Source organism: Hippoglossus hippoglossus, chromosome 9, assembly GCF_009819705.1.
Source record: "Hippoglossus hippoglossus isolate fHipHip1 chromosome 9, fHipHip1.pri, whole genome shotgun sequence".
Taxonomy (NCBI): domain Eukaryota; kingdom Metazoa; phylum Chordata; class Actinopteri; order Pleuronectiformes; family Pleuronectidae; genus Hippoglossus; species Hippoglossus hippoglossus.
The window spans coordinates 22,658,246-22,678,560 of NC_047159.1; the positions used below are offsets into that span (position 1 = coordinate 22,658,246).

The 20,315-nt window shown below is 42.4% G+C and overlaps 1 protein-coding gene across 10 annotated transcripts in view; it reads left to right on the forward strand.

Moving 5' to 3' along the window:
* Positions 1-20,315, forward strand: part of arvcfb (ARVCF delta catenin family member b) — a 228,590-nt gene that overhangs the window by 140,369 nt on the left and 67,906 nt on the right. For 7 of the 10 annotated variants that reach the window (XM_034594796.1, XM_034594802.1, XM_034594801.1 and 4 more), the window contains 3 exons: positions 6,142-6,300; positions 6,926-6,946; positions 13,262-13,902. In XM_034594796.1, the coding sequence (XP_034450687.1) occupies positions 6,142-6,300; positions 6,926-6,946; positions 13,262-13,902 (821 nt within the window). The remainder of the gene's footprint in view (positions 1-6,141; positions 6,301-6,925; positions 6,947-13,261; positions 13,903-20,315) is intronic. The other 3 variants (XM_034594799.1, XM_034594800.1, XM_034594805.1) reach the window with 1 other exon arrangement.

The following is a 20,315-nucleotide window of genomic DNA, read 5'->3' on the forward strand; positions in this document are numbered from 1 at the left end:
TCTACACAGAGACTGGTCCTAATTATTACTATCCTGCATATGACACTGGATTATTGAAGCTCAGCTTTGTTTTTGCTGCCGACTGAAAGGGTTTTATAGCACCACGCAAATGATTGAATCGATTCCTGCTGTATTTTGATACATTTTTTGATCAAAATATTCCAGATATATGTAATGATTTTACCATTTGTTGACTGGATTTTGATTTCAGTCACACAGGTGTGCAGGCTCCGACTTCATCAGTCCTGAAACAAACCCTGCACAGCAGAGAGCAGGGAGTGACGATGATAACTTCCCAAGGGGAACTTGTGCTCAGAACTTACAGGTGGATGCAGGGCTGGGAATTGCTGTATAGCAGCAGTTGTATCAAAGGAACTTGCAGAAAACACATTCATATTCCTAAGTATTAATAGTATTCAAAAATTATTGAAAATACAATCTGTTTTTGTATTGATATAGAAATTAGGCATTATATTGAAAATTTGAAATATCATATATGTATACATTTGAAAAGGTTGCCCATAAAATACAGGCATTTTAGTGCAAATGGTGTTTCTGATACAGTAGTATGAGAATATATGATTCATTTGAACTCTTATTAGATACATCATTAGATAGTGACAGGGTTAGGGACACAAACAGGAAAACATAGGGCAGTAAGACAGGGGCAGGGACACAGAACTAAGGACGTTACAGTTATATCATGTGCATCTTAACCACTAGGCCACCAGGGTGCATCACATTTCTAAAATGTAACCTGCTCCATGACTTGAATGTTTTCCCAAAATTAAAAGTATATGTTAAGTTTGAAAAGTTGATGCACAGTAGATCAGATAATATTGGTAAAATATTAATATTAACAGCACTCAGCCTCCAGTCTGTACCCTCATTATTTGCTTCATGTAACTACACTAGAACATCAATAACACGTGTACCTTTTGTACTCTACACCTTGTAAACCTACTGCAGTGATGACTCATTCTCCTTAACTCCAACTGAAGTTTTCTCTGTCCTCGGAGGAAAGGGACGTCTCTTATCTGAGTAGACTTTACACTTCCATCGTTTTACTCTATCTCTCTATCCTCAGACTGCACTGAGCATCTTATTGAACACTGATGATGAATGGGTGTGGATTGATGGGAGATAGTAGGCCACCGCTAATTGACACGGCTCTATCACTTCATCTCCTGCTTTTGTATTCCACTTACTCCTCCTTCTTTTCTCTTCTCAGTACAACGATCCATTACAGTTGAGATTAGTCGCTATTAAGGAGCTGTGTGTCCCTGCGTGATCTATTGTAATGAAATATAATCCAGAGAAGATTGTTTAAGGGCTTTTGTCAAGGGTATTGTTTGTTAGAGGCATTGATCGCATCGTTGAGGTATGGACGAGCTTGAGTGCTTAAGTCTCCTCTCATTCTTTTGTGGATATATCGATAATGCTTTACTGTAGTTTAATATAATGTTGCAACAGTAGCAACGGTAAACTTTTTTTTAATTCATGTACAAGTACATTTCTAATCTGATCCATTGAGACAATGATTGTTTTTGTCACAGATCTGAAAGGTGAGGTTTCATTATCCTCCAAACTCTCTTCTTTACAGTCTGTGCCAAACACATCGGACAGGATAAAGTGCAGCTTGTACAAATCAGTAGGTCAATGTCAGAGGCAAATCCCTGTCAGACACCTCAGCCTCTCTGATACGACTGGACCAACAGAAGTGACATGACAGGACAAGCTTTAGAGCAGTTTTCTCCTCATCACAAGTTGGGTTGTCCGGCTTTCTGGTTTGGCAAGAAGACAACTGTCCTTTGGGTTCAGTAGCCTAAAGGTGTATGTTTTTTTTCGATCTTTACAAGACATAGTCTTGCCTTGGTTCATAATTTATGCTTACCTCTGCCAAAGATGCTATGTATTCATCAGCGTTTTTATATCTATTAGCATGTACAATGTGTGGCTTGGTGGAATTTAAGGGGACTGTTGGGCCTTGGCGAAGGTATGCACTCTTCTGAGTGCTAGTTTTAGTTTCCTGCCTTCTTGAAATGATCAGCTTTACATATCATTGATCCCTGTACTTTTGCGCTGAGAAAGACCTTTCCCTTGTTACCCTGATCCAGCTGATCAGACAATTTTATTCTGAGCCATAAGATCATGAACTCACCAATCTAACCTTGAGATTACCTCTATTCATCTGGCTAATTCAAACTATTTCCAAAAGATACTGCCTCCCCCTCCATCACACTCTCTCTTGTACCCCTCTTCCACTTTATCATTCATCTCTCTGAAATTAGCCATTAACTCACTGCGCGTCACTTCTCCTGCCCTTGACTAAAGGGTATTCTTGACCGAGTGTCCTGGACACTGAATCAGCCGCCTATCCCCCCTGGGACCAGCAGGCAGGCGCGCAAGCTTACGGCCAGACGGCTTTTAATCATTTATTTAGGGGCTGTAACGTTGAGTTCAACTCCACTCTCTCACTTAGTGCACACAGAGGCACAGGGGGGAGAGAGCGGAGAGGAAGGAAGTGAATGAGCGACACCACATTAAGCTTGGATCAAGAAGCTAGTTTGTCAGCAAGCCTCTAAGGATCCCCACTTCCTCTCTGTCAAGTGCTTTACCAAGTACTATGTATTTTAAACAAGTGTAGGAGAGGGCTGCACAATTATGGCCAAAATTACTATCACAATTATTTTCATCATTATCCACAAAATATGTTTTGATCACACGTTCTCATTGAAATGAACAGAGCACTGCTTTCCCTTCCATTTTGTGCTTCATTCCTGCCAATGTTCAAAATCTTTGCATCAAAATAGGACTGGTCCTTCATCACAGTGCATCTCCTGGCAACAAAAATGATAGTAAAATTCTACCCAAAATATAGGCTCACTAAAAATAAATATGTTAATCTGCTCTCTTGTTACTCCGAACCGCTGCTGCAGTGGGGCGACAGTTTCCCAAATGTGAAACCAAAACAGCTCAATTTACCTGGTGACTGGCTGTTAGTTCAGGAAACGCTTTGCATTTGATATGCAGCAGAGTGTTCTACGAGCAGAGCACGCATTTTAAACATCAATACAACAGATGATAGTGTTCATTTGACTGTGGGAATGCAAGAAATGTGATCAATATTAATGTCCGATTAATTAAGCAGTGTTAGTGTAGGATGTTGCCGGTACTATTACATATTGCTGTTTGAATAGCATGGTCGCATATTGAGCTTTCGTATGAGGTATGATGCATTGTTGTTTTCAGCACTGAGTTAATTCACATTTACATTTTGGTAGAACAAGGTGACTAATCACCACTGACATTTTCTGTATACCATTTGAAAGGCCCTTCCCAGCAGAGTCAGGCTGTTTAGCTTGAGGTCAGTTGTAAAAAATGTGTTTTCCACAGCTCACCAGTGGTCAGGCATAGATAGATCTACCTCTTTCTATGCAGGACATAGCCTTTCTTGTCATTAACCCCAATAATGAGCCCTCTTTCCAAGTGTAATGACCTAACTCAGCTCAGTTCAGAGTGCTAATTGACTCTTAGTCAGAGGATAGAGTGGAGCAGGTAAATAGAGAAGGTTTTCATGCTCTTTGTGCTGCTGAAGGAGCTGAGGCATGAACGCTTAACACAAGAGACCAGGTCTTTTTCCCAGCAGGGATATAGAGAGGCCGAAGAGTTGACGGATTAGGGTGGAAAAGATCCTCAACATAAGAAGTGCAAACTTTTGACTGATCAGCAAGAAGGAGCTAAGATCAATGAGGATTTTGCGGGGCTTTGAAACTTGAGATGAGCTGGCCAATCAATGGAGAATTGTTCACTTGTTAGCTTCTTCAAAGACATGAAGAAAAGAGGCAGGCTTTCCTCCATGAGGCATCTCTTGTAGTATTTTAAGAAAACACAGCAGAGTACAACACTGGCACTTTTCCTTTTGCTCGCTCATTGGCCTTGACTCTGTCTCACTGAGTCCGACATCTGGTCTAATTGGTCGGACAGAAAGATGTGATTGCTTTTACCATTTTTCTACGTGAGGAAAGTTTGTTACGATAATGGGAGGGAGCACTGCAGAATCATAGCAAGTTTAAAAAGGCATTATGAAGATCTAGGTCTTGTTGTTTTGTCACATTTAGGAATTAATTGATACTTTCTCCAGGCAGTTGAAGTAGCAGGAAGTTAACACAATGAAAATTCCAAACAAAAAAATCTCTAAGGTCAGTCACAGCAACCTGGATGATAAATATACAGCCCCCTTGTTTGTCCTTCTTCCCCTCTTTCCACTACACCATCCTATTCCAGCTGTTTCCCTCTCTGCCCTCTCCATTACTTTCGAATTCCTCTCCCTCTCCTGGCTCCATGCTGTTCTGGTTATCAAAGATTGCCTCATGTGCTTTCCTTCCCCTCTCAGTTACGAGGGCTGTAATTTTGTCACACTCACGCAGAGCAGCGCGCCACGCCATGGCATTGCACCTCCAACCATGGACTTCATATCATTTTACATCAGCAGGAAATGCAGAGAGAAGCACATTTTTCTCACGAATTCACACATGGTCAGGTGGAGTTGGTTTGGGGCTGCACCCTCACTTTCATCCTTAGCCCATGGACACTTTTTCTTCGAATTCATGGTCTCGCAATGAAACATGAATCAAAAACAGTCCTCCAGCCTTTTACTTGCCTTGAAAGAAGCTTTAACTCAATTTGAAGTCTCAAGAGCTGAGGAATTGTAGCTACCCTGCATTGCAGTGTTTGGATATAATATTAGAGCCAAATAAATCATGGACTGTCAGCACTAGAAACAAACTAAGAAAACTATAGCTTTATAGTTTCCTACCTGTGTGTGATACAGGCGTTAAGAGTGTGTGAACTTACAACTGCTTTATTTTAGGGGCTTTTATATGCTTTGCTCTGTGGAACCTAGTCAAGGTGATGGGGTATGGGATGGGTTTGTATTGTTTCCCACTTCGAATCCAGATGACTGTGTTTAAACTTTATAATCAGATTCTGCATGTGAAAATGGAGAATATTGGTAAAGGACATGATTTTGGAGTCGGACACCTTCTAGTTTCTGTTTTAGTTTGACCAATCACATTTGAACAGGCTTTGGTTACCTGCAGGTCAACAGTCTGTGTGGAGAGCAAAAGAGGTGTGTTTGTGTGGGGAAACATTTAACTTGTGTGATAAAAGAAACTAGTCAGACTGTAAACAGTGAACAGAATATGGAGTCTTGCCCCAGATATACGCTGTCTACACCTGAAGTCTCATAATATTGGCCATTGCCCCCAGAAACTAATTCATCTTCAATTGTTAGCCAATAGGCTCCTTCAACCATAACCACGATTTTCCCCTCCACTGACAAGATCGGCTCTTGAGCAACTTAACTGTCTTTGTGGCAAATAAACCAAAGTTTATTTGCCACAAAGACAGTTTTGTTAAGTCTTAGTTGCCTAACCTTGAATAAAACATCCCTTAAGATAGTAATAATATATGTAGCATGTGCACTTTGAAATTATGTTAATGACCGTAGATTATTTTAACAGTTAATGTTTAAAAAAATGTTAATATGTAATAAAACTTTTTTTTCTCAGAACTTTCCAATATTTACTGTTCTGTCTGTTGTTCTGCCCAAACACCACCTCTGCATGTACTGTGATCTTTCCTGGAGGTGTACACATTTAGTAAAATCTTTCATTGATTGCATAACTTTGACGAAGTGAATCCTTTTAAAGGGCAGTTGTACGCAATTTTATATCGTATTATATTTGATTACATATTTTTGCACATACTTCTATGCCTATTTTTATATTATAAAGACTTTTCAGTCCTCTCCTTGCCTCAGTATACTTTATTTTCAACACATTAGTCGTGTTCTGAGTTTCACATTTTCAATCCACTAGCTGAAGCTCAAGTGTCTCAGTGGAAATTATAGATGGCATCATGTTTAATTCCCTTAATTTGCACTGTTCTTATTCCTGCTCTATTTGTCTCCGCTGTATTCAAATATCATTTGTTGCTGCAGTGGCCCATTTAACGTTTCATCTCGCTGTGTATCTGATGGAGGATTACCTGGATGTTTTGCAGATATTTTTCCTTGTTGTGTAAGAACTGAACGTCTTGCAGTGTTTTATAACTAGTTTTCTCCCTTCATCTGTGCAGGAGCAGAGCCCCAGCAACGCCACATCCCTGGCTATGATGCAGGAGCCGCAGGAGGTGGTGGAGGAGACGGTCACCATAGAGGAGGACCCTGGCACCCCCACCTCCCACGTCTCGGTGGTCACATCTGATGATGGCACCACACGACGCACAGAAACCAAGGTAACCGCAAAGGTGCTCTCAGCTTAGTTTCAGTGCATTGACAGACAGATCAATGTGTTGAATACTAGAAAAAAAGCACATACATTTGCTGGCTTCAAGACAAATGGTATAAAACCCCATTTGCATATGGTTTTGATGTAGGACAATGCTTGCAGTTTGCCAGCAAGTCTGAGAAATACATGGGAAGTTATTGTATATCTGATGTGCAGGTAAAACTGATGGTGTCTTCGTTATTGCACTTCATGAAGTCAATTCAACCTGGTTCCTACTATCACACATTAGCAGGACACTGCAGAGCAGTTGCATTGTTGAGGCACACGATTTCCAAAGCGAGCTTAGCTGCAAAAACCCAGAAATCCCCTTTGATCTATTTTAATATTGCTTCAAAATATGGCTATAGATACCTGTTTCCCAGACGCAGAGTTTCTGTTCCTCTACTTCCAGACTTCCATCGTAAAGAACGCTAAATCCCATATTCCCACAGCCCAAAGTGGTTCCATCTCCCTCTCATCGCTTTTTTTATTTGATTATTCTGTTATTATGAGCCAGTTCCTTAGTTTTCTGCTTCTTTGATTCTCCTTTGTTGATTTTTGTCCTCTACTATGTTCTGTTGTTTTTCTGTAAGGATATGTCAGCTAACGTGAAGGTGAGTGGATTTTTATACCAGTATGGCTTCGCCCACCGCGCCACCATTTTGTGTTTGCCCATACAGGCTGCAGCAGCAGTGCACAACACAGTCTGCTTCATCACAAGCCAAATAATGCTACAGTCTTATACTTTAAAGTACAAGTCACTGCTTGCTGCTTCCACCTCCTGGGGTGAGGCTCATTCTCTGTGTTCCTCTTTCTTTTGCATGGTCTTTTCTCTCTCTCTGTCTCTCTATTTTCCATCCTTTGAATTTTTTCTTTCATCATCCCTCAATGACATTGTCGGAAGTACAAAAAATAACCCCACAAGAACACTTCTTAGCACCAATAACACAGTATAAATTCTCACTGTAGTGTTATGATATGAGATTAAAAAGGGTTTCTATTTATGGTATAACTTTATAATTGAAGCATGAGGACACGGAAAATCCCTGTGAAAGGAAATACAATGCCAGTGACTTAAAAAAAATGAATTCAGGTTTGTTTTTGTATTGCTGGGTGTTTTTTTTTGCCGTTTTATGGCCATAAATTGATGCTCATTTCAAAACATATAAATAGAAGCTGCAACATTTACTCCCCTGAATGACTTGCTAGCATTTTGACTACTGGGTATAAAGTCTTTCAATGTAAACTGTGAATATAAGCCTGCTGTTGGGTACCTATCTGTGATGACATTCTCTCTTTTGTTTTTTTGGGGCTGGGAATATCCCATTTTAATGACTCTGATCACATCTTAACGTGTAAGTGTGCCACAAAACCAAATTCCCCTCCAACTCTTTTGTGCAGGAGCTCCTTCACTGCTTCATGGGCTTAGCACCACCCAAGAGAATTGTGATTGGTTTGAGGAATACAAACTATTTCCATTCCTTCCCCTATAGCAGAATGATTCTCCAGCACTGACGCAGCGTTGTAGAGATAAGTCTGGCTATGTGATACAACTCCAATACTGAGAAATGATCCCATCTGATATCACTAATCTGCGCCCTCATCGGAGCAGCGTGTGCTTGTACATTGCTTTTTGAAAACACTGTTTTCACTTCTATTTTTGAATGCATCGCTCTTTGTGCACGGAGAAGAACTCCCTCCAGAGTATATGGCAGATCTACATTTGAAAAACTCGACAAAACTCCGGGAAATCTACGACAACTTGGAAATGAGGATGGTGTTTTACGCGCCAACTTTTTGCCACTGCACTCTGAGACATATCCTAAAAGATAATCTAATATTGCAATATTTTGCTTGGGATTCGAATGCAGCTACTGTCAATCACTGCTGCTGCTGTTGAAGGCTTCCAGAGGAATGAGGAGTGCTGTGTGGAGTTTCTACACTAGAGACTTAAAGTCTTTAATTAAAAAGCCTGGTCTAATCCCTCATCAGGAAGGGCCCATTGCCCTCCAGCCTGTTTACTGCAAGGGGATTGGCCACACACACAAACACACACACATTCATATGATTTTAGAAGTTGTTAGGAGTAACACACATTCAGGAAAACACTAAAACATCACACTAATCAACGACTTTGCTGCCAAGGAAGGAAAGAGGAAGGACATTCATTTTAAGGAGCCACTGTCCTGCTGGGAGGAGGGATCGGCGGTTTTCCTGAAGCCACTTTGAGGAGAAAAGCAGATTAATGTTCAGGGTGAACTTTTGGAAGCCAACGTCTCGGTTTCGGCAAATGGATCCCGACCCAGCTGAGAATATATACAAAGAAAACCCCTCCACGTGTCTTCCTTAGTTTCCCTTTCTCTTCTTTTCCTCTCTGTATCTCTTCTCTCTGACTCATTCTCACGTGTCACACCCCCCACGTCCTTCTCCCTTTCTATCTCTCTCATCATTTTGCAGCAGCTCACAGTTTTATTTATGTGCTTATCTGTTCTTCAGAACCAAACTCTTGGCACACTGTCTAATGCTAACGCACACTCCTTTCCCTTGATGGTTATCCCCTATCTGACTGCTGGAAGATGAAACACAGAAGCTTCTCCCATCTGCCTGATTTGCAGGCAAAAAAGTTGTACACATGTTTCTAGCTGATTTAGTATGAGCAATATTACTAGTTAGACTGTTGGTGAAGAGGGAGGTGTGTGTTTTTGAAGAGGGTCGAGGTAAGTTTCATTATGAATGGCGTTTCAATTGCATATTGACCGCTGGTTCTATTTAAGTTTTCAATCAATTTCTCTCAAAGGGAATTACCCGGGCCACTTCACTGTGTGCTTGTACGGGTGTGTTTGTGTGTGAGTCCGAGCACATGTACGCACTCAATTAGATTCACGTCCATCCTCCTGTCCCAGCATGCCATGCTGTCCTCTGGCGAGCATCCAGCCCTCGTTTCCTGCTGGCAGACACACTGAATGTAACGTCAGTCATGTCGGAGGAAGAGCTCAGCTGGGCCAATAAAAGCGGCATTCCTCGGATATGAGCTATTGATAGTCCAAGCACAGACCACACCGACAAATAAAAGCACTTTAGCGACCCGGCTCCGACTGGGGAGCCGACCTTGTTCAGGCAGGAGTTCCTTATTAACTTTTCCAAAAAGCCAAATTGTAGTTACATCCGGTACAACTTTCCTGAGAAATGAAGAGTCACTGTTAACCAGATAAGAAGAAAGAATATAAACTTATTCTCACGAGGACCTTTTAAAAAAAATTGGATTTCAAATAATAGCTTCTGGAGCACAGCAAGAGCTTTTTAACCTCAAACAGCAAACACTTACATGCAGCTTCAATGTGTGCAAGGCTGTGTCATTACTTCCAAGCCATTATAGAGGAAATGCAACAGGGCGGATGTTACATCCATGCAATATGTCATCTAAAGCAGTGCTGAAAGCTCTATCCACCCATCCCCTCAGCTCCAGGTTACAAAAACCAATCACCCGCTGAATCTACCACCCACTGATGGTGACTGACAGGCCTGCCACCTGCCCCCACCTTCATCTCAGCCCCCACCCCACTTATACTTTGCTTTCATTATGGAAAAACTACAAATTTCTACTTGTGTCATCATCGCTAATTCCACTGGTGGCAGGCTTCACAATCACAGGTAGCCTAAAAAATATGATTTACTCCCTCATCCTTTGCCAGTAACCTCTGGCCACCGTACCCATTTAAGCTCTCAATAAAGTGAATGCCACAGAGGCTGTGAAACCTCTTACGGTGCTGTAAAGTGGTCCCTTTGACGCCTGCTGCCTCCATTTTTACCAGCTTGGTAAACAATTAAATCCTGTGTATAACGGCCTGTGGTTGTTCCTTTTCTGCCTGCACACTCTCCAGTGCAGTCGTGATTCGCCACTCATGTGCACACACGCGCGTACAGACAGTCACATGCTCACACTCTCCACCATCTTACCAATTCTCTTTTAGCCCTGTTTACCCAGCTTCAGCATATTTTAGAGGGTCCGCTCACACACCCAACCCCCAACCCCCCCCCCCCCCAGCTTTCCCTTACTTGATGGTTTAATGCCTTGTGAACTTGAGCGTACATCAAAGAGTGTTTGAAACCTGTGTGATGGTGCTCTCTGCAGCCCTTGCAAATCGCCCAAAAAGCTGTGTGCGTACAAGGCAGCTGGGCATATCAAGACTGGAAAGCTGCAGCAGTCGCCGGGCTGCTCTCAGCTCCTGCAGCCAGAACTGAATAGGATATGTGACAATATAAGTATGATGATACTTTACTATTCTCACATCACTCTCCCTCTGGAATGGGGGAGTCAGAGTCCCGTAAGGGTTGATTACATTTCTATGGCCATACCCATAAATTTATATCAATATATTTTTTACCTGTTACACAACTTACATGCCGGGTACCAGACTAAATTGCCCAGAGAAATCCATAAAAAAACAAAGTAGAAATGTAATTTCTTAAATGACAGTAGTTATGTTGATGGAATGGCTTCACAAAGGGTCTGACATTCGGCTGTTGCAGTCCCGCTGAGGCCCAGAGTTACTATCAGGGCCCAACATCAGAACAGCCTAGTTCGGGTTCTGCTGCAGCTCATCACTATGAATCCGAGGGATGGAAGTGAGTGTGTTATTCTGAGGTCATACGTAGGCTTTAGCTAATGTGAATCAAGCAAATTAGCTCTTTCTTTTTAACTGTGCAAAGCCGAGGCAGAATGGCATCAGAAACAAATGTAAATTACTCAGTAATTACTCTGAACATGGAAATGAACCTTGGCGTTCCTGAAATAGCCTTTGTTATGTAGCACACAGTCGGGGCGTAATCAAGAAACAAGGACAGTGAAGATTTCTCTTTGTTTTATCCAAGTTAATGAGGATGCCGTTGTGAAACATGTGGTATGTGGTTTGTGCTTTTGCTCTCGACACCCTCGTCTCTCGTGATGGTAAAAGCTTCGTTGTGGTTTGTCGATATTGTTACATGCCTTCGTTCGCTTCAATTATAGCCTTGATGGGGAAATTAAGAAGGCATATTACAATGAAGATGGCTGGTGTTGAAAATTAAACCCATCAGAAACAAGGAATGACCAGAATGATTTTTAAGATTTTCATAGTTTATTTTTATTTTGGTTCTACAAGAAATTCAGACTGTCGGTCAAGTGGGAATGAACCTCTCTGCAGCACCTTGTCAGGCGCAACACGAACCCCATCAGACCTGCACCCCTGCTGATGACGATTCATTTTCATCAACCTCATTAATTTTGAAGATGAATTTATAGCAGCGGACAAAATAGTCAATTATCGGCCACGGCAGAATTCACTGCGCAGCAAATTGGTTTCTGTATGGGCGGAGAGCCCAGGGAGGGAGGGGAGTTGCTGTCTGCAATTCTCAAGTCCAAGTCAGCAGAGGAAGAGTTGCTTGGTTTTCGGATGAAGTGGGCGTGAAGGATAAAAACATGCAGGTGTGGTCATCACAGTCCTCCAGCTCTAGAGTGTGATGCCTCCCTGCTGTGCTCCCACAGAGGATTTAAGGTCCAGTGGAGCGTCAGTGCTTCAAGATGGCTCCGTTACAGCACAACAGTTTCTGTGTATATGCAACATCATGAGTTTAGAGTTGCCTTACAACCATGTTTTTCATAATCAAACAGATTATAGTATGTGTTCTAATATTTCACACTTTCAGGTTCAGTAGAGTACAGCTGCACCTTTCCATTATTTTTTTACCGATTAATCGAACAATAATGTTTTCGCTTAATTGATTAATCTAATGATTTATTTTTATTACTCGATTAATATAATAATGAAAATCTTGTGTCATTTATATTTATTTAATCATCTTCTCTTAAATACAAACACATATGACAACAAACAAAGTATGCACTGCAAGGCATTGTTCCACAACAACAGTCTGAACTGCTAATCAGCCTTTTACAGTCCCATACAAAGTCTCTCCAAAATACAATTAGTGCAAGAGCTTGTTCCAAAAACCTAAGTAAAATTCAAGTAACTTTCAGGAGGAAAATCCAAACACTGTAACTTCAAGTTTAGCAGTCAATCAAAAAATCATCTTATGGTCAAATTTGTGCAAATTGAGTAACACTGAAACTTTGAACTGTATTTACACTGTACTTTTTTAATTCATCTCTCAGTAACAAACATCCCCCCCCCCCCCTTAACTCTTCTCTCCTCCTCCCTCCCTTCTACAACTATCTCCCCTCGTCCTTTCTGCTTCTCTCATCCTCTCATCCTCTCATCCTCTCTCCCCCTCCCTCCATATTTGCCCGTGCATAGCAGTTGTGATGCTGCGAAAAGCCATTTCTGATTTGCAGAACTTACAGAGCACCATGCTGTCCGGTCTCTGACTAAAAACTCCCACACTTTAGATCAGGGGTATTTGAAAAAATTTAAAGAGGTCCAGTTAAAGAAATAATAATAAAAAATATGTTCTTTTCTCGTTTCAAGTAAAATAACTTATGCTTTAGGTGATCGTGGGCGATTTTCTTCGCTTCAGCTTGCTCTTCGGGTAAATCCATGCTTTGATTAGGCTCAGCTACTTCCTGCTCCCTAACCAGCCAGTATATGTTTTTGTAGAATTTAAATTTTGATCATGGATTGTAATTAGTCCCTATCAACTTCAGTCTTAAAAACACTGTATATGCTTGAGTCATCAAGAGCCTGGGGCTAAATCATCATTTTACTGCATTATAATCCTCCACAATTCTCTCTATGGTGAAAAATGAAGGTTAATTAATGATTTGTTAATATAATTGAGCCTTTTAGTTTGTGCAATTCTGACACAATGTCATGATTATTAAGCACATATCTTTGTGTATTGTTTATGGTTTTCTATGTGTGTGCTGCCTGAATATGACATGTCCACATGCCAGTTGGATCCAAACTAACAGGTGTATCTGTTCCCCTCTCCAGGTGACTAAGATGGTGAAGACGGTGACCACACGGACAGTGCGTCAGGTGCCCCTTGGCCCAGATGGCTTGCCCCTCCCCGAGGGCTCGTCTCCACTGGGCAGCTACACCGACTCCATCGACAGGCGCTACATGAAGAATGGAGGCGACCGCTTCATCACGCCTCAAGCAACCTCCACCCTGACGCGCTCCTACAACAACTCCTACAATGATTCATATGGCGAGGCACCTGAGAGCCAGTACGTTCGCCATTATGGCCTGCATGATGGCTACACCGATCTGACAGACAACTACGGCAGCCTGTCACGTGGCATCAACTTCCGGCCGCCGCGCTACCCCTACATGCCAAACAGCTACCGGCCTGAGAACAGCTACACTCTCCCTATTCGTAAGGATGATTATGGCCATGTTGCCCAGCCCCAGGTTCCTATGGGTAGCAGCACTGTGGATCTGAACCGCTCGCAGCCCGAGCGCTTCCAGGCCGAGCCGTACGGCCTGGAGGACGATCGTCGCAGCTTGGGCCCTGAAGAGGAGGAGCCATATGAGCTGGAACCCGACTACTCCACTGCCAACCGACGCACCCTGCAGGGGGCCAACCGGGGTCGCACCCACCGGGAACCTCTCCGTGATGGGCCCAGAGTCAGGTGAGGAAAAATACAAAATTTACCCATGAAACTCCAACTCAGACACTTCACCCACCCCTTCATCGGCATAGTGGTTAGTAGATAATGAGTCCACTTTTGGGTGAACTGTCCCTTTAAGAGATGAAACACAGGAATATATGGTCTGCTGATTTACCTCAAAGCAAAGGTATTACACAGATATATGTGCCTTATAGTTGTTGTTTTTTACATCAGTATCAGGAGTTATTTCTTATAAACCCGACAGATTGTTTTAAGGCTGATGGTTTCGGCCAACTGGAGCTTGTAAGAGATAATTCATTTTTGAAGGTGCGTAAGTGCATGTAGCAGACATATTTTTATTTTCATGTTGGACAGAGAGTTCTTGTTCATATGCATGAGTGCAGACTTTGCCTTGACACGAGAGGAGATCAGGCTCGTTCAAAATACTTTCCTTGTTCTTTCCATAAAAAAAGACTACGTTACACTTTGCACAAGTAAACAGATGTCCCCTCTCATCTTTCTTGCTTGACAAAGGATCTAAGTTAAAATAATTAAAAAAAGTATTTGGGGGCTGTTTTCCTGCAAATAGATAGTGACCATGTGTTTGTGTCATCGGTAAAAAATGATCGGAGAATGCTTGACGATCTGAATATTGGGGGAAGGAGCGATAGAAGGAACGGGAGGAGAGTGGACAGGAAGATTTTATCTATAATCTCAGAGCCTATATCCATTTCTTTATGCAGCCTTTGTTGAGGGTAGTATCAGCCCCTGGCTCCAGCATGCAGTAAGCCTGTGAGCCTCCAACAGTTAGATCCCAAAATGGACTCTTGACTCCTAATAGCTTCCAATCATTTTGTTGCTGCCCAAATGTCACAACACATGTCCACCCTCAAGTAAATTAAACCAGAGGTTTGAAGTCGAGTTGGTGGGAAGTGTGTTTTTTAAGACTTATTTTTGACCAGTGATCTGTGGCAGATTGATATTTTCATGTTCTCTGCACTTTTCTTCAAATCTGAGGGGTAAAAATGTTTGGGCCCAAAGATAGATCTAAAGGAATAGAGCTAAGGAGGTCGAGAGGCAGGCAGACTGGGAAGAACGTGTATGTGTGCTTTGTTTTTTTTGTCTGAATTTCGGAGCCTTCTTAATTAAGGTTATATTCGCAACCAGCTGGATTTAAAGGCCCTTCCACTGATGTGTACAAGGCACGGAAAAGCAGAAGCCTAATCAGACTGTGTCTTTACACACTTTTGACTTCGCTTTGACACACACACGCACACACGCACACGCACACACACACACACACACACACACACACACACACACACACACACACACACACACACACACACACACACAGTCAATAAGAAGCTGCATCTTTAGAAAATGAGTCACTCCCCCATCCGCCAAGTAAGAGGCACTTGCTGTGACAGGCAATTTGTAGCCTGCCTTACATGTGTCACAACACAGCCCTAACAGCCACATATACCCCTTCAGAAACCCACACACACACATGCACAGGCTGACAGCTGCTCACGTGAATGCCCATCCACAATCCCGCACGACTGCTGCCTGACTAATTGCAGCAGAAAATAAATCACAAATGTTTCTCCTGTATCAGCTGACATCAAAACACTAAAACATCACTATACTATAAGCATGTGTAAGGTGATAGTCAGCCCTCCCAGAGTGTCAAGGCTCCACTGCGCGCTCAAACCTGCGATTAGCAGGGGCTCCAGAGTGCAACCATTTGTGAAGTGCAGCAAAAAATGTTCCTTGATCGCACTGGTGCGCCAAACATTAAACTGGTGTGTCTCTGTGTTTGATCAAGTGGTTTCTCTTCCTCATCTCATCTCCTCTGCAGAGATTACACTCACACTTACACTTTATCAATAAACACTAACTCTAATCACAAGTTATTAAGTCCTGAACAGTACTGACGTTTACTTTGTGTTGGTTTGATTCACGAGACATGAATTTACACACATTAAAAAACATGTGTTTGCAGAGCCGGAGAGCCGCTGCTCCCCACCGTTTCAGATCCACAAACTTTGAATAGAAGACAAGAAAAAAAAATATATATACATTTTATATATGATTTAAATAATGTTGGCTGCCTTGATAGAGTTGGGTTCTCTTGGTTTTTTCGTGTATGCGTATGTTGAACTGTGGTTCCATGACTCGCTCATGTGTACGCCTGGAACGGTGGGGGCTCTCTTGCTCTGCAGGAGGAAGTTTCTCACAATTTGCGCGCACTCTCTGCTTCACACAACACAAGAGCACACAGCCAGGACATCCGGGTTAAACGATGTGGATTCATGATCTGACACCATCGACTAATAACTAAATAAATGTGAATGTCTTTGTGAAGAGCAACACACTCGAGCAGACACAAACACACACATAAACACACCGGTCCTAGAGGAAGCACTGGAATAATGTCCTAATACAATACAGACCTAAAAGCTCATCTAAACCGTCCCATCCTGTTTACTGAGCTGGTAACATATATCCTGAGCAAATGTGTAATATTTATTCAAGACCATTTTTTTGTTAACAGAGCCAGAGAGTCCATTTCAGTTATTGTTTTGGTTGTTTGTGTTTGTGTTTTATGTTTTATTTATTTACTAAATTTTTAATAATTTTCATTCTAATTCAAAATTCAGATTAAGTTAATTACTCTTTGAAAGGGTGTACTTGCATGATTATGTTATTATCATTATACCATCATCCAACAAAATTTGTTATCATGAGAGGCCTACCTTAATATGTTCAATAATTCACCAAGTTAGAGGTTTCCTTGCACTTTTTGCAGCTTTAGTTCTCTGAGAATTTCTTTTCATATCCAAGCAAAAAGTACAATGACATATCCAGAACTGAATCAATATTGAATCGGAAATCAAATGTTGAGCTTGTGAATCACAATTGAATTGATTTGGGAAATCAGTTGCGATACCCCAGCCCTAGTTAAGAAATTACCAATTTATGATGGAACTGTCAAGAAAAGGTATAATAGGTGTATGATTGCTGTACCAAAATGTGCAGTGAAAAATCTTGGGTGCACCTAAATTATGTGCTGGTGCACCGGTGCAACCAATGTAAAAAGTGAGTCTGGAGCTCTGATTAGTATTCCTCCGAGAAGGAAAGAGTCCAAAGTGCTGTAATGAATTTGGGAATTAAAGCGGTTTAATTACAGTTTATCATTGAATCTCAAGCCCTCAATTATCAGCCGACGAAAAGGAAGATGTTCAGTGCAAAATCGGCTTCCTGAATCGGCGCCAGGCAATAATTTTGTCGCCGCCGCTGTGGAGTCCATTGCGTGTTCACATATGCATTGGAATGATGATGTATTTCTTGCCAAAGTTCTGAGGTTACTGTTGCAACAGAGGGAGGAACAGGCATCTTTCTTCCATCCGTCCCTGTTTTTGCAGATAATGCAAGTCTGTCTCCTCTCTCTCTCTCTCTCTCTCTCTCTCTCTCTCTCTCTCTCCCCCTGTGTGTCAGTGTGTGTGTCCTCGCGCCATTATGATTAATAGCTGCTTTTGAACTCTGCTGGACTACAGGGGTGTCTTAAAGCTTTAAAGCTCTAATGGCTCATCTCTCTTTGGGCGACCCAGCTCCGCTTCACCTGCCCACGTTTATCCGGGGGTCACCATACACACACACACACACACACACACACGCACACACTTATAGACATGTACATACACACATACAAAGTCACATTCATCCTTTACTTAATTGAGAGGGAGGGGTCTCTTTCTAATCCAGTGGTGTCTGTAGAGAGCAGGCTGTGAAAGGGATGTGACTCTAGCCAGCTCAGCCCTCCTCCATCCTGCCAAGAGTCTTTCACTGGAGCCATTATACTTCCCTTATGTCATGTTTGAGGTTTCTCAGAAGTGCCCCCTAAATTATAGAAGGAACTTCTGAGCGATGTCACTATCCTTTTAATTGAATGAAAACAAGCAGTGGTGGCAGTGAATAATGCCGTCAAAGCAGCCTGAGAAATTAGAAAGTGGCAAGACGTAAACACAGTTTTTTCCCTCATCTTTCTTCTCTCTCCCACAAAGAGTCTTTAGTGTCATAAAACAATTATTGCCGATAATTCAAAGTCAGCAGTCTGCTTGGCAGGGGCTGTCAGTGAAGTGCCCATAAACTCTGCAGGGATGTAAAGTGTACATATGAGATGCAAACATCTTCCTCTTAGTCTCTAATCCTTTTCAGTTTATCTTCATTTATGGGCCTACTGAAGAAGAGGGTCAGGCACTGCCGCGATTGTAGGATGATGAAAGTAACTGACAGAAGGAGAGGGAGATGAAGAATAGTGAGAGTGTGACAAAGCCCAGATGAGCAAATTAATGCGGAAGTTTGTGGACATGCATACATCTCATATCAATTGTATCTGTTTATCTTTTATTCTGTTCTTTTGTGCCTTAGAACAAAACAAGCGCACCCACGCATCCGCAGACGAGCGATACGCAGAAACACAGAAATAGCCCTGGACATTCAGCAGCTCAATTAAAATGAGGAGAGTGATCTGCTGTAATCATGCTCGGAGCATCGCGTCTGGCGTTGGAGAGCCCTTTCACATCCTATGAATACACCCCTCCCTGTACACACAATGGCGCCAATTTAAATGCAAATCCTGACATTCCCTTCACTCAGCCTCGCAACGCCTGCTTTACCAAACCCCCCCGTCCCATCGGCCCAGATCTAAATAAGCCACGATCTACACAACTGTACATCTCATCTGTGTGTGTGTGTGTGTGTGTGTGTGTGTGTGTGTGTGTGTGTGTGTGTGTGTGTGTGTGTGTGTGTGTGTGTGCGTGTGTGCGTGTGAGACACAGTGTGCGACAAACACAGTGTGACAGATAATGAATGGGAAAGCTAAGGAGAGAGCGACTTTGTGTTTGGAAGAGATGGGGGTTATATACTGTATATGATTGTATATAACACAGACAGATATGATGCCGATGTTGTGTACTGCCCTTCCTTTAAGAGGGTTATTCCTGCCTCCCATTGCCTTGTCATGTCCAATGTGCCACAGCATTTGAAAACTGGATGATGACGTCTGAGTAAAAGTTTGTTTTTAGATCTCGTGCACAAGGAAGCATTTAGTAACCACCCGCATGTGCACACATGCACACGTACTCGCAAGTTTCCCTCTTTTCCGTAGAGTCTGTCATGCACTAAAGTGTTTTTGCCAGACCTCAGAGAAGCAGTCCTTCTCCAAATGACGTGCTGTGATCAGGCTCATGATTGGCCCCTTCTTCCTTACTGTGGTAACTTGCAGCCTGTAGAGGTTTGTGGCCGTCCGACATGTTCCTCAAAGCTGATACAGTGCTGATACTCCAGATCCTCTTTAGCTTAGTTTAGTTGTGTCAGATGATTTTTGTTATTGACTTGTGCCCATGACACCCAGTGGTTGGCCCGCAAAGTTGGCCACAGCCATATGCCACAGTGGTTCTTTTAACTTGGTACATGCTGCTTTCAGGGCAGTACTCGAATGCTAAGGTGCCTCACTGGGTCTCTATCAATCCTATTTCCATACATCTGACCTGGGGATTTAGATACTTGTTACATTGCTTGAGAAGGAGTTTTTCTCCCAGTTAAATTACCCCAGCATGCATGGGAAGAACTGTTAAAACACATAATTAACAGAAAACTCATTGAAATTAGAGCAAGATTTGGAAATCCCTGCCAACCACCATCTTTGGCCACCATTCTGTTGCACCACCAACCGCCATACATCAAAGATGGCGAGAGGAGACCAGCTGGAATTTGTAACGAGGGTAAACAAGTCTCAAGCTGAGGGGTGGGTGTGAGGAATGGCTGCCCATAAGGACACAACCCTAATTAAATTCCTCTCCCCATGTCGTAACTTTCCCTACCAAACATTCTCCCATCCCTTCAGACAACCCAGTGGTTATGTGTTCAAAAGGAAGTTTTGGAAAATATTCTGTGCACTTTCTGACATTGTAAAATATGAGTCCCCTGACTCCATATTAGGAGTTGGCCGTGCAAGTGAAAAATCGTTCCTGTGATTAAAGAGCCTTAAGTAATATAAGTACCCTGCACTCCAGCAACAAATGATCTGTCATTGGAATTGAATGCCTATATTTTCAACCCATGTTCCGATAGAGAATTGATGAGGGTGAGTGTGGAGTAAAGAACACTAGAGAGTGTAGATCATAGAGTATGAGAGGCTTGGGAAGTAGAGATTTGTTGGGGGGGGCACCATGAACCCTCAAAAGCTCCTTTCTTTTTCCTGTACCCAGTGGACAACAGCTATTTTCATCATTGAAATTGAGTAGAGCTCAATACTGTCCTAACAGACAGAGTGACAATGATACTAATGCTAGCAGCGATGTCTGGGAGGGATCGTGATTAACATTTTAGCAACTACATGCTAGTGTTCGGCACTTTGAGTAAAGGGA